General features: G+C 42.3%; 1 protein-coding gene across 3 annotated transcripts; it reads left to right on the top strand.

Moving 5' to 3' along the window:
- Nucleotides 1-1,510: 1,510 nt before the first annotated feature.
- LOC128734304 (solute carrier family 35 member C2) lies at nucleotides 1,511-8,147 on the top strand. 3 transcript variants are annotated; one of them, XM_053828422.1, is made up of 7 exons: nucleotides 1,511-1,731; nucleotides 5,428-5,544; nucleotides 5,606-6,290; nucleotides 6,351-6,423; nucleotides 6,484-6,736; nucleotides 6,802-6,977; nucleotides 7,037-8,147. In XM_053828422.1, the coding sequence occupies exons 3-7, from the start codon at nucleotides 5,803-5,805 to the stop codon at nucleotides 7,457-7,459; spliced, it is 1,413 nt and encodes a 470-aa protein (XP_053684397.1). In that variant the 5' UTR covers nucleotides 1,511-1,731; nucleotides 5,428-5,544; nucleotides 5,606-5,802; the 3' UTR covers nucleotides 7,460-8,147. The 3 variants fall into 3 exon arrangements, with proteins under 3 accessions (XP_053684397.1, XP_053684396.1, XP_053684399.1); XM_053828421.1 differs by lacking the exon at nucleotides 5,428-5,544; XM_053828424.1 differs by lacking the exons at nucleotides 1,511-1,731; nucleotides 5,428-5,544 and adding an exon at nucleotides 1,944-2,071.
- The last annotated feature ends 4,686 nt before the right edge of the window (nucleotides 8,148-12,833 follow it).

The following is a 12,833-nucleotide window of genomic DNA, read 5'->3' as shown; positions in this document are numbered from 1 at the left end:
GCGCAGTAAGTATAGACTAATTATTCTCAATTTTAGGACTTATAAGCTTATATTCCTGTCAGCTATTCTAAAACATGCTCCCAACAAATATGCTAATGGTCCAAAATGAAAAAACATTCTGGACGCAGACCTACGGCAACTCGGTTCCGTACTACAATGGAATACAGTCTGCTAGATTTAATATCACCAGAACTGAAGCTACCTATATGACGCCTGACACGTTCAACCTTTGGGCTACACCGTTCACAAATAGGAGTATAATGTCGCAAGGACTGGTTGCTCCGCAAGCTTTTGCTATCGACGTTGACGGTCTAGAACAAGAGTTGATTCAAACATCTAGAATGCAGGATGTCGAACTAGTTCGACAAGAATTTATTCGCAATGGTATCGAAAGTGCTATAAGCAATAAGATTTCCGAAACTGTACGACCACCACCAGGTTTTGGAATCAACAACTCATTCTGGGCCAAGACTCCGTTGTCCAAGTTGGACAATCAAGCCATACCAGTTTGCTCTACGCCAATAAATTCTTTCGAAACTCGCGAGATGGTTGATAATCACAAACGATCCAACCGAAACAAGCGCAATCAGAAAGAGAATGAAGATGTAAGTTATAAAATAGGTGCACGTGTATTTATTATTTGCTAATATCATTCTGTTCATTTTTACAGTATTGCGTGTTCTGTTTCAACAATGGTGAGGACCTTAAGACCTACATGAGCCATTCGTGTCGAGACGGGAACGGTCACGTGATGTGCCCTAGGCTACAGCGTTACGTTTGTCCTTACTGTCAGGCTACAGGTGTCTATGCTCACACCAAGAAGTACTGCCCTCAAAAACCGATCATTACCCCAGCGGATTTAGAGAAGATGGTTCTCCAAAAACCAACAGACCAGCAAGGTGGCCAAGCCAAAGGTTCAACAAATGTAAGCCGGGGCAAGAGGGCTCTTCGATTCTAGAGAATCGTTTTTCGTCGTTGTTTTATTTTGTATCTGTTATGTTCATGACAATCATGATGTATTTTTAAAATGATTTTCGAACTATGATCGAAATCCAATGGTTTGTGTTACTTGACACTAGATTTAATGCAAACAGTCGAGAAATTGCTTTGATTAAGTACAATGTGAAAGAAGCTTTCGAATTATGTTTTTTTGAAGTTGTTATTAGTTAAACTAAGATAATTTATAACGGCGAAACGCCCGTTTGTTTATTCGAGACAAATAGTACAAGCTGACAATAAAACTTTATTGTTGCAAACGAAATAATGTAAGCTAAATGATGGTATTTTCTTTAGTCCTTTCAATGTTAAAGATGCAATTTATTTCTATACATACCATAGTGACATTATCCGCTCTTCTATATCTGTAATGTTTACGCGGTTTACGCTTACGCAAAACGTCATTCGTTGCACACTGTTGAAGGCGGGGATGAATGAGCATGAGAAGGTAAGTTCCGAATGAACATATGCCAAAATGAATGAAAAAGTGAGAGTGATTTTCCGCCAGTGTTAAAAAACCTTAACAGCAGCAAAATGTACTTCGGTGATGCGCTTTGAATATCACAAAAATAATAAAAACTTGCTTATCAAATTCACCAAGTCATCTGTGCAACACATCATCAGCGGCTGGTTTTGTCATATTTATTGAACACAGCAAGGCGTACTGCAATCGAAACAACGGAGACGAACGTATAGGAGCAGTGAAAAAATGCAGTTTAGCTGAATTCCGTCTTGGTAAGTGCCTATGCTTGTTTACATTATTTTGCGACGTGTGAATTATTAAAGCGTATCATTTTTACCGACTCTTTTAATATAAAAAATGTTTTTAACATAAAAAATGTTAACTTAGGTAATTTTAAAAGTTTTGCTTCGTCAGTATGTTTTTTACTTGGAAACAGTAGATACTCGTCAGGATAAATTTTTGTTACTTTAAAACCCTTTTCCGGTCTGTTCGTATCTATGATGTTTTCAGTAAAAATGTACATTTACAAGTTTAGATTAGGGAGTACATCAACTTATTTCGCTGCTAGATTCATATCAGTGACCACGACGATAAGCATTAGCAGTAATAAAGGTAAAGCAATGAAGTATAGGTCAAATCCACGAACTACTTATCACTACCATATGGCTCGGCTGCAATATGCGCTATTCAGGCAAAAGTGATTTTAAATTCGCATTGAACACTAACTTGTACTGCGCTTCATGAAATGTGAATGTGATAAATGCTTTTATCAATATTTGGTGTATTTGTTTTATTCACTCATAAATTAACATCGGAAAGTTAAAAATAGATTACTATCGGATGTTGCTGAATTCGTTTCATTTGAAGCTCTAAAAAGCTAAATTTTCCTATAACAAACGTACCTAATTAGTTTGATCGAATCAATTAAATTTTCCTTCGAATAATAAGGGATATTAAACAGCTTGTACAACATTATTAAGTTCACAACTTTTTACATATAAACATAACTCTACGCTTGATAAAATGTGATAATATCTAGTGCAAATATTGATGTGTTTGCTTGCACGCGCTTCGTTAAACACGCGTTGCTATAAAAATAGACTTCGGCACTAGCTTTAGGCGACGTGCACCGGAAAATAGTTTATATTAATTTCGTGAATCTCAGAAGGTTAATAGTAACAGTAGCAGGCCATAATTTTTTTAGTATGCCAGAAGGGCACTTGGTTCAAAAATGCCACTGCGACAGTCACGAAGATTGTCTTTTGTAGCTGGCCCCGATTGCTGTACACAGTTTACGGCAGATCATAATACTGCCGGTAAAAATACCTCCGATCAATAGACATGTTAGGTGCCTATTATTTACTTACTTATGTGTCCGTGTCCGCTGGTCCGGCAGAACATAGGAATGAAATTAGAGATCTCCACCCATCCACCATGGCTTTTGCTTACGCCTGGACAGGTTCTCGTCTACAGCCCGGATGTTGTTGGCTAAGCTGCCTGCCCATGAGCCTCTGGGTCTGCCTTGCGGATTCCAGTCGAGTGCATCTCTGCAGATCTCGTTCGCTACTTTCCTCAAGATGTGTCTGATCCTCTTCCATCTACGTTCATCTCTGTTGCTATCGGCCGTTGAGCACATCAACGATGGAGTTCCTCATTGAGTATACAGTTGTCAGACCACCAGACACGAATGATATATCGTAGCTCGTAGGCACCGATTAATAAATACCTGCAGTTTTTGCGTTGTTTCCGCTGAAACGCACCACGTTTTACAGGCATACGGCAGTATGAATATAACGTTTGAGGTGAAAATTCGGATTTTCGTATGTAGAGTGATCTGGTGTGTGCGCCTAATGTTTCACAGACCTGCAAAGACTCCCCTGATGGCCTAGGTATTGCTAATTTCACACCCTTTCGTACGCGATCAATTATAATCGTCGCGGGGGCAAATATCGCTTATTTTGTCAAGTAGGGTACGGGAGGGTATTTTCAGCAGGTGTCTAACTAAATTCAGCCTATTTACCTTTTCTTTTCGCCAATAAAAATACTTTGGCGACATACAATTTTAATATGCTATAACTATTTTCTCAAGACTGCAAGTAATCTACTATTTTTTATTCAAAGAACGTCAAAATCACCTGTTCTTCCATTAGAACAGGGCCATAGGCCGAAAAAATAGATGCCATCGCTTAATGGACCGAAAATACCATCCCGTGCCCTAAATCAATAGGTTACGTGCTAGACAAGCATAATATACACTTCTAACTTCAATACAGCCAAGCAGATTCTTTCTGCGACGATTTCAAACTATCAAAAAAGTGAGCAGCGCGTTTTTTACCAAAGAAACGGGCAATACCTCCCCAACAAACGCATTTTTAAGAGTAGCTTATTCAACTGCTGTAAAGCTAAAACCAATGGAACAAGTGCTTGATAAGCTATTATACGATAAAAATGTTCCTTGGGTATGTTGTATGTATGTATATATGGAGGGGGGAATCCACCATCAATTCAAGGTCCTGCCAGTGTATGTGGGTAGACTTCCTAAACATTGCTAAATAGCTTAAAGATTTTGATGAAGGAAAAAGGAACTGTCATTATCCTCATGCCTTTCAAGCTCACCATCCGGTGCCGAAAGATTAGTCTAACGACGACCTCATGAACGCCACCCTGCATCCGATCGAGCTGATTTCCTAACCCTTCGGATGAAAAAAAAGGATCCGTAGGCAGTTCCGTAGCCGCTGTAGAAGCACTTGAAAAGCTATTGAGCTCGTAGCGACACACCGACAGGGTTGCCACATGCACAGATTATTCTGTGTTTAACAGATATTTGAAAGAAATCGCCTGTACAGAATCTGTATGCATAGAATACAGATTTTCGCCAAATTACACAGATTAAACAGATTTTTGAGCTTTTACATGAGAGTGAAAGATTTTTGCACAGATATTTTTCCTCGCCGTACAGATTGTCAGATTTTTCCAACAAAAAACACAGAATTATATGTGGTATCCCTGCACACCGATGGCCACTGCTGGGTAATGTTTTCATCAACCGCGCCGGATCGTCCCAGTTGATTTCAAACTGCTACAGTTCCTGCGCGAGGAGTTTTGCTAAGATGATAACCGGCGAAACCATTCCAAGGAGGTTGAAGAATTCAGCGATCTTGGAGTACATCGTACATTTCGACAGGGGTCGTTTCGCAGGTGTATTCGGATGGCACAATATTTGTATCTCACCAGGCAGTATTCGTGGCCAAAGTCTTCAATGATGAAATCAATTCCCCCAGACTTTTATCGCTATTGGACTTTCGTGCTTCGCAACGGACTCTACGTTCCAACGGCTTACTGCAAACTCCATTCCACCGTACCCGTACCGTCTTTGGATGTAATGAACCCGTCATTGCATGTGTTAGAACATTTTCGAAAGTGGAAGCTTGTGTCACATGCTCTCGTTAGGACGATGGACAGGTCATAGAAGTCAGATTTGAACGGTTACGCTCTACGCTGAGTGCTTCCACGAATTAGGTCTTCATCTTAGGCTCCAACCTGTCGATCTCAGCCATCGCCTCAGTAACTCCCAGTTGTTAATCTTGTTACCGGGGTGCCAACGGAACCCTCGTTTGCTTGGAATAGCTTCCAGTAAGTTTCGTATTTTAAAATAGTAAACATTTTGCTGATCTAAACCCTAAATTACACTAGGCGAGTTCGCTGGGTGCTAGCAAGCAAGTGTACAATCTAATTGTAAACTCGCCCAATATAAAAATTAATACTTAGCAAACCAGTCGTCGTATGTTCGAATCTCGGCTGGGCGGTGCTGCTAGAGTCAGACAAGGATCGTCCATTAGCCCCGTGATTGTCCTGTAGTCCGGCTGCAAAGTTTGTCGATAAAGAAGAGTCAAGCCTTAAAAAGACGTTTATACCCAAGTTTGAATCCGCTGATAAATATTTTTGTGTTTATATTTTTTTCACACCAGAACCATCTGCTGGAAAGTTTTCATTAAATTAGCTTATACGGCAATGCGCTTTGGGGTCGTGCCCTACTCGGTCTGTTTTGCGGCTCTTTTTCTTGACAGTCCTTTATTCCAGAATATGTAATATAGCTTACCATTCGTTTTATCTAAATATTTTTGTAATAATTTCTTTTTTTTTCAGAAAGGACCATGTCAACGCTCGTCTAGGCTCTATGTAAACAACTAGGGTTTTGGAACGTAACTAAAACCAGTTCTAGCGAACTTATCAACCGCAGCCAAGTGCCATTATACACATCTCCCAGAGTATAAAAATCAATTCAACCACAGACCGATATACCATATCACTTAGACCAATAACAAACATTATTTTCGCTAACTATGACCAACATCAAATATGAACGCGTCAAGCAAACGGTCGACCATGAGCCCCAGAACGAGGAAATCGAACTGGAAAGTGAGACTCAAATGAGGAACCATACCACATCGAAGGGACATCCGTACGTGGTAACAAGCCGTAGTGCGGCCACCGGAACAATGGGCACAACGAAGAAGAAGAGCTTTGCCTACACCATCATCGTTACATTGTTCCTCATCATGTGCTACTTTACGCTCTCTATCGGACTAACGTTCTACCAGCGGCTTTTGCTGCAGGAGTTCAAATTTCCGCTGAGTGTTGTAGTTTACCATCTTTGCTTCAAACTAGTCATGTCCGCAGTGATTCGTTCGATATACCGAAGTATCACTAAGAAATCCCGTATCATGCTGGATTGGAGAACGTCGGTTCGAAAAATTTTACCCACCGGACTGGCCAGTGGTATTGACATCGGGTTCTCCAACTGGGGCCTAGAGCTAGTGCAAATATCTCTGTAAGTTAATAAATTGCTCAATATACTATAAATAGTTTATTACATTTATAATTTGTACAGATATACAATGACCAAGTCAACTACGATTGTTTTTATCCTGATATTTGCCATTCTATTAAAGCTAGAAAAAAAGGTAAGTGATTCAATTAACTTTAGTTGCTGTTTTTTCACGTTTTTGTTTTAATTTATATAGAGTTGGTCTTTGGGAGCCATCGTGGTGATGATTTCTGGCGGATTATTTCTGTTTACGTACAAATCGACACATTTTGACGCACTTGGGTTTTCCTTTCTACTGTTTGCCTCGCTGTCTAGTGGAATTCGCTGGACGTTTGCCCAGTTGATCATGCAGAAGTCTAAGCTAGGCTTGCACAACCCCATCGATATGATCTTTCATATGCAACCGTGGATGATCCTTGCAATACTACCATTCACCATAGGTTTTGAGGGTAAGTTTCGTTCAACAAAGGGTTACCATTATCAGCAACATTTTTCTTTTAAATAATAATTTCAGGACAGCGCATTGCTGATGGATTCGACACACTTCTACAAACTGATACTGTCGTTATATTGACAATGTGGCGTCGAATCACTGAGGGCGCATTGATTGCATTTGTTATGGAAGTTAGCGAATTCATGGTTTTGACAAACACTTCCAGTTTGACGCTGTCGGTAGCTGGAATATTTAAGGTTTTGTTCATAAAATTACAGATTTTTCGGCGACGTAACGATTATATTTTCTCTCACAGGAAATCTGCCAGCTGGTTTTGGCAGTGGAACTGTACGGTGATCAGCTTAGCTTGGTAAACGTACTCGGGCTTATTTTGTGTCTCGGAGGCATCTGCTGTCACGTGGTGCACAAATTTTGGACTTATACGGAGGATCAGCAAACTGTTGATGGATCCACAAATTATGACGATGAGGAGGATGACAGTGGTTTAGTTACTAAAAATGGGCTAGCTCCCAAATACAATCCCAGTTTCGACACGACAAGTGCTCGCTTTAAGGCAGGTGCTCAGCATAGGCCACTATTGGAAAATGAAAGTCATGGCGCTGAAGGCTCAGACCATTTGGTAATAAACAACAGGAACTACATCTCGGACGATAGTGATCACGGTGATAATGAAGCTCAGGACGTGTTGTTCGATATATTAAAACGGCGCGAGCAATAGCCGTTCCATTTTGCCACGGGATGCTCGGAATTTCGTTATTGTTAATCAGTTACGTAGTACGCTTATCGACATCACTCCAAAACGCTACATTAGCCAGTGATAATCTGCATTTACAGGATGCGAACTGAATGTGCTAATTCCATCTTTCGTTACAGGGTATACATTTTAACAGTAAAAAAACATTTCCATTTTTGCCTGTATTTTTTGTCAGGCATGTAGCAAACCGTACTAATCTACTTGATCTACTTTCTCGATGTTATATATCAAAACAAATATCATCGCATTCAGCAAGGCATTTTTATTGATACCAATACGTACCTATAATAAAAACGTTGAACAGCATTCAACAATCTTACCCAGCAGTATCGTTAATTTTGCATCAGCAACTGACTTATTTTAGATGAAATAGGTTAAAAAGCATAGCATAACCTGATTAATGTAAAATCGTGATAATTATACTAAATAATTTCGAGCATCATAGCACCTCGCCATTCGGTTGTTTACCGGTACTGTTTCTTACAACAAACTTTCTTAGGACATTGCTGGGACTGCCATACAAGATGGTCTAGTTTTGCTATTGAGAACCCGTTCCGTTCATACTGTAGAGCATCACTAGAATTTTTGATCATGTACGGATTATGTTGTAACTGTAATAAAATACTGGAATAAACTATGCTATACAGTGACTACAAATATTACAATTTTCTGTGGTATGCGATCTTTTCTAACTACCTGACCCTTTTTGCTTATATTTGACTTATGACTTGATTTGTATAACACCGAAGTGAATGCAAACTTAAGCGCAATGAAATTTGGTTTCTCACGCCGCTCGCCTCGCAGAATAGATCCCGGCAGCTCAAACAATGCGGACTTCAAACACATCATAGAGAACGCCATGGGCCAAGAGGGATGAGCAAATGCGAAGAGCTGTTTGCAAAGTTCTGTGGCACTAACAACGTGATGATTGGTGGGTCACTTTTCTCCCAGATACCAACACCTAAAGTCATTTTCAAACAATTTGTATCCTGAGCCTCGAAGTTACCACCCGGTGAAACTGTCGAAAAACAGTGGATCGGAACCAAGAACGACCAGTCATGAAACTGTCGGCATGGTGTGCAGCCAGCGAATTTCGAATGAAAATTGGAGGATGATCAACAACCAGATAGAAGCAAAATCCGGTATTGAGCGACAGCGAACCAGATCGGCTAACCCTAATAACGGTGTACCGATCTGAAGAGATCGGTAGATCACGAGAGCTTGGACTTACTCCCTAGCCGAAGAGGAGGAATAAGCCAGTCGTCGTTTGTTCGAATCTCGGCTGGTAGAGGCTGTTTGAGTCAATAGAATCGTAGCACTGACCCCGCACTGTCCTGTATTCTAACAGCTGGTTGCGAAGTCTGTCGTATAAAAAACAGAAGGTCAAATTTCGAGGAATTAGCACCCAGGCTTTGCTTTCGAAGAGGAGAAAATGGCGCCGTTAATCGTGATATTCGCTTGTTGTATGACATTTCTCACCGCCTTATGGGCCCAGCTTGGTGAACGGCTAGATAACACGTAGCATCGGTGTCTCGCGTACCTGTGGGTATGAAATAGACCCCATGGTAGTTCTTAGCCTTTTCTCGAGCAATACCGATCCCTCATTTCTCCTGATACCACCCGAAATACGAGCAACCTTAGCGGAGATCGGGTAACCAACCGCAGTGCAAGCTAAACCGTATATTGACAGGGAAGGAGTGTGGCAACGAGGAATAGCCTTGTCAGCCTTGTGCATCTGCTCCCATGTGCTTGATAATTTCTCAACCAAGTTCGCGGTTTTACCCCAGGTTAGGAGCGACTCACGACAGCTTCTGCTAAAGAAATGTGTAGTTTCGGCACTAAAGCTAAGATGGCAACCCCATCACGAGGCTCGACTGCGTGGTCCTAGTAAGACAACCTACCTAAATCTAAAAATACTTCGAACGAATGAATGCTTCGTACCTAGAAATGTATATTGCTGAGTTTCGCGGATGACGACAGTATGCTAGTGGAACAGCTAGAACCCAGAAAGTTCGGCATCGTGCCACTACTTGTCGCAAAGTCCGGAAGATGTGGGGGATCCATGGTGGCAAGGCCCAACCTTAACAGAGCAGTAAAGCCATCAAAGAGCTGGGAATGGGCTCTGTAGTGATGGGCAAGATGCAGGATCGCGTGATGGTCTGGAAGGCGATCAACGAAATGGTGTGTATACTGAGGATAAAAGGCAGGCCGTTTCTTCAACTATACCATCATAAACATACACTGTCGTACAAGGTAATCCCGAAGGTCCACACGAAAGTATACAGCTATCCCCACAGGACATGACGATCGTCATCGGAAATATGACTGCCCAGTTCGGCAGGGTATCAGGTATCAGCATCTTTGGCTCGAGCAGCACGTTCCTCGGCAGGGAAGCGATGTATAGACCAGTGATCGGGCCTCATAGCCTGCACACCGATGCGAACGGTAACGGACAGCGATACATAAGATTTGCCTCTCGAAGCCTAGTGATCAGAAGCACTTCCTTTCCGCGCAGCTATCTACAAAGCCACCTGAAGATCACCTGACCAACGAAGATTGGACAAAATCGACCACATTCTCAACGATGGCCGATTTTTCTCGAACATCACCTACATACGCTCCATACGGGGAGCGGATATCGACTCGGATCATTACCTGTATACCCGTATATATGCGCTCAAAACTTTCGACGGTATATACTTCACGATTAAGATATACCCACCGCCCTCTTCGATTAAACATTTCGCAATTAGATAACTCGCGAGTTGCTGAGAACTACGCACGCCTGCTGAGTGATACCCTACCTTCCTTTGTGGAGCTCGGTACTTCGATGTATGCAGCAGGATACGCTCGGCCGTTAATGAGGCCAAAATCGTGGTGCTAGGTGAAGAAACCTCGAGTGCACGGAATGACTGGTTTGACGGGGAATGTAAAGAGAGTGGATAATTCGCTCGATAATTTCAAAGATTTAGGAGAAGGATAATCTATCGGAGGCATGGATGAAAGGTGTGGTTTGTCCCATCTATAAAAAGGACTTTCGGCTCGATTGCTGCAATTACCGCGGAATTACGCTGATCAACATCACCTACAAGGTGCTCTCCCAGATTTTGTTACGTCGTAGTGCAGTATCAAGCGGGCTTTATGGGGGCCCGTGTTGTAGTGAATAGCATGGGAAATGTAGAATGTGAGCAAATCAATAACGTTCATAATATATATATAAATTATGAAACCTGCTGTGGTATCTACTTGAACTACGGATCAACTTTCCACTATCCGACAAATGCTTCAATCATATCGGGAGTACAACGTGTCCACGCATATTTCCGTGGATTTAAGGCATCATACGATACACTCGACCTTGGACAGTTAAAGCAGATAACGCACGAGAACGGTGTTCCAGACAAGCTAAAGCAGCTGATGAAAGCTAGTCTGAAGCGACTGATGTGCTACGTACGTGTTGGGGGCACTCTCAAGTCTCAACTCCCTTCGAATCGCGCAGAGGGTTGCGGCAAGGGGATTGACTGTCCTGTCATCGACTGTCATCGCTATTGAACGTGTGATCCGGCGAGCGGGCATCGAGATGAGAGGAACAAGCTTGGATGGTAAATGGTTGAATAATGCGCTCCAGAACCACCATGAGGTTCCACAGCCTCTTATTCAGCAACTCCTATCTCGACCCCTTCGTGGTACCATCCGGGATACGATCCTTAGTGGAAATCGGACAACCGGTGAAAACTAGGGTCGTATGCGGACAGAGAAGGGGGCACTCATGCCAAGGTTGAAGTGTAAATTCTCCGCCTGCAGGACGGTTCTCTTGACTCCCAGGAACCAAAGCAGAGGGTCCAAAGCCCCTAAAGGAGATGGTTGTAATAGATGTTATCCATGGCTATTATGTAAAAACTTGAATGGATAAACCCCTAATCCAAGGTGTGACGCGACCCGTGCCGAGGGATGAATGGTGGAGGGGGTTCTATAAATTCTCTCGCCGCAAGGGAGCCTGTGGAGTACCAGGGCGCCCTCCACAGCAATTTGCCCTTGCTGCATCAAGCCGGTCACTGATGCAGTGGACGATTTCTTACTGTGCAAGCTCTCTCTGCCGAAAAACAAAGAAACGAATGAGGTGAAGAGCGTAGGAGAGGAACAGGACTTGAACGATGCGCTAGCTGTAGTTTAGTCCTGATCCTCGTCTATCCTCAACACGCCGACTCGTTGTGAGTCGACAAACGAAGATGTGGCTCCGACTCTCTACTCACGGGTCGAGATTCACGCTGCCTGATCTCTAACTGTGCTGAAGGGTGGGCTGAAACAAAAGGAGACCCGAACAGTTATGGCCAGTAGGATGGCTGTACAATCACTCAAACAATCTAAAAATATATAACGTCGAGTATCCACCCCTGGGTTACTCAAAAGTTGCTGAGTTTCAATAGGAGAGATCTCAGTAAGGTTGCCGGTCTTGCGACAGGCCATTGTCCGAGTAAATATCATCTTCGGAATCTCAGCGATCCTCAGCGAATCTCAGTGATAAGAGTACCCAACAGAGGAGAAGAACAAGCTTCGGCAAAAGTAGCCAACAACAGAGAGAACCGCAGAGACACGCCCAACTGTGCGAATTGTGACGCTGTTGAGACACTGGAACCTAAATACTCAGAGTGCACGTATATTCAACCACTATGGAATTACATATTCACCGAATTATCAAGCATAGCTAGAATTCAATCTTTCAAGACTTTACAATACCCAGAGCTGCAAAGAGCAAATCACCCAAACAGCATGAGAAGAACAATGAAGATGTTCATTAGGTATATTATATTCATAAACGAAACACCTCAATCAAGCCAGAATGTTGCGAATTTGATACACAATTTGACCATGTACATATAAAATTTTAAAAATAAAGAGGATTAAAAAAACTCTTAGCCTTCGCAGACGACCTCGGCATAATTATTAAACCTTGGGACGGCGGAGAAAATCTACACCAGACCAAAAGCGGAAGCTAGGAGGATTGTGATACAAATCAATGCGTCGTAAACCAAATATATGGTAGGAAGAGGTTCCAGAGAAAACAACGTTCACCTCCCTCCAAGGCTGTCTTGCACTCATTGCACCTATTTTTCTTATTTAACTGTAACACCTCAACTACTCAGAATTCGAAAATGTCATGTATGGGGCATTTATAGAGTCAATTATTATATACAAGATTGTTGAAATAAGTATTGCTCTATCTTATGTATTTACGGCACACTAGGACTAGGACTAGGACTAGGACTAGGACTAGTTCACATTGGATGGTGCGCAGAGAGCTTCTTGGTACCTCCCACGGACAGTGACTATTGACAGC

Source organism: Sabethes cyaneus, chromosome 2 (assembly GCF_943734655.1).
Source record: "Sabethes cyaneus chromosome 2, idSabCyanKW18_F2, whole genome shotgun sequence".
NCBI lineage: Eukaryota > Metazoa > Arthropoda > Insecta > Diptera > Culicidae > Sabethes > Sabethes cyaneus.
This window is presented reverse-complemented; position numbering and strand designations above follow the sequence as displayed.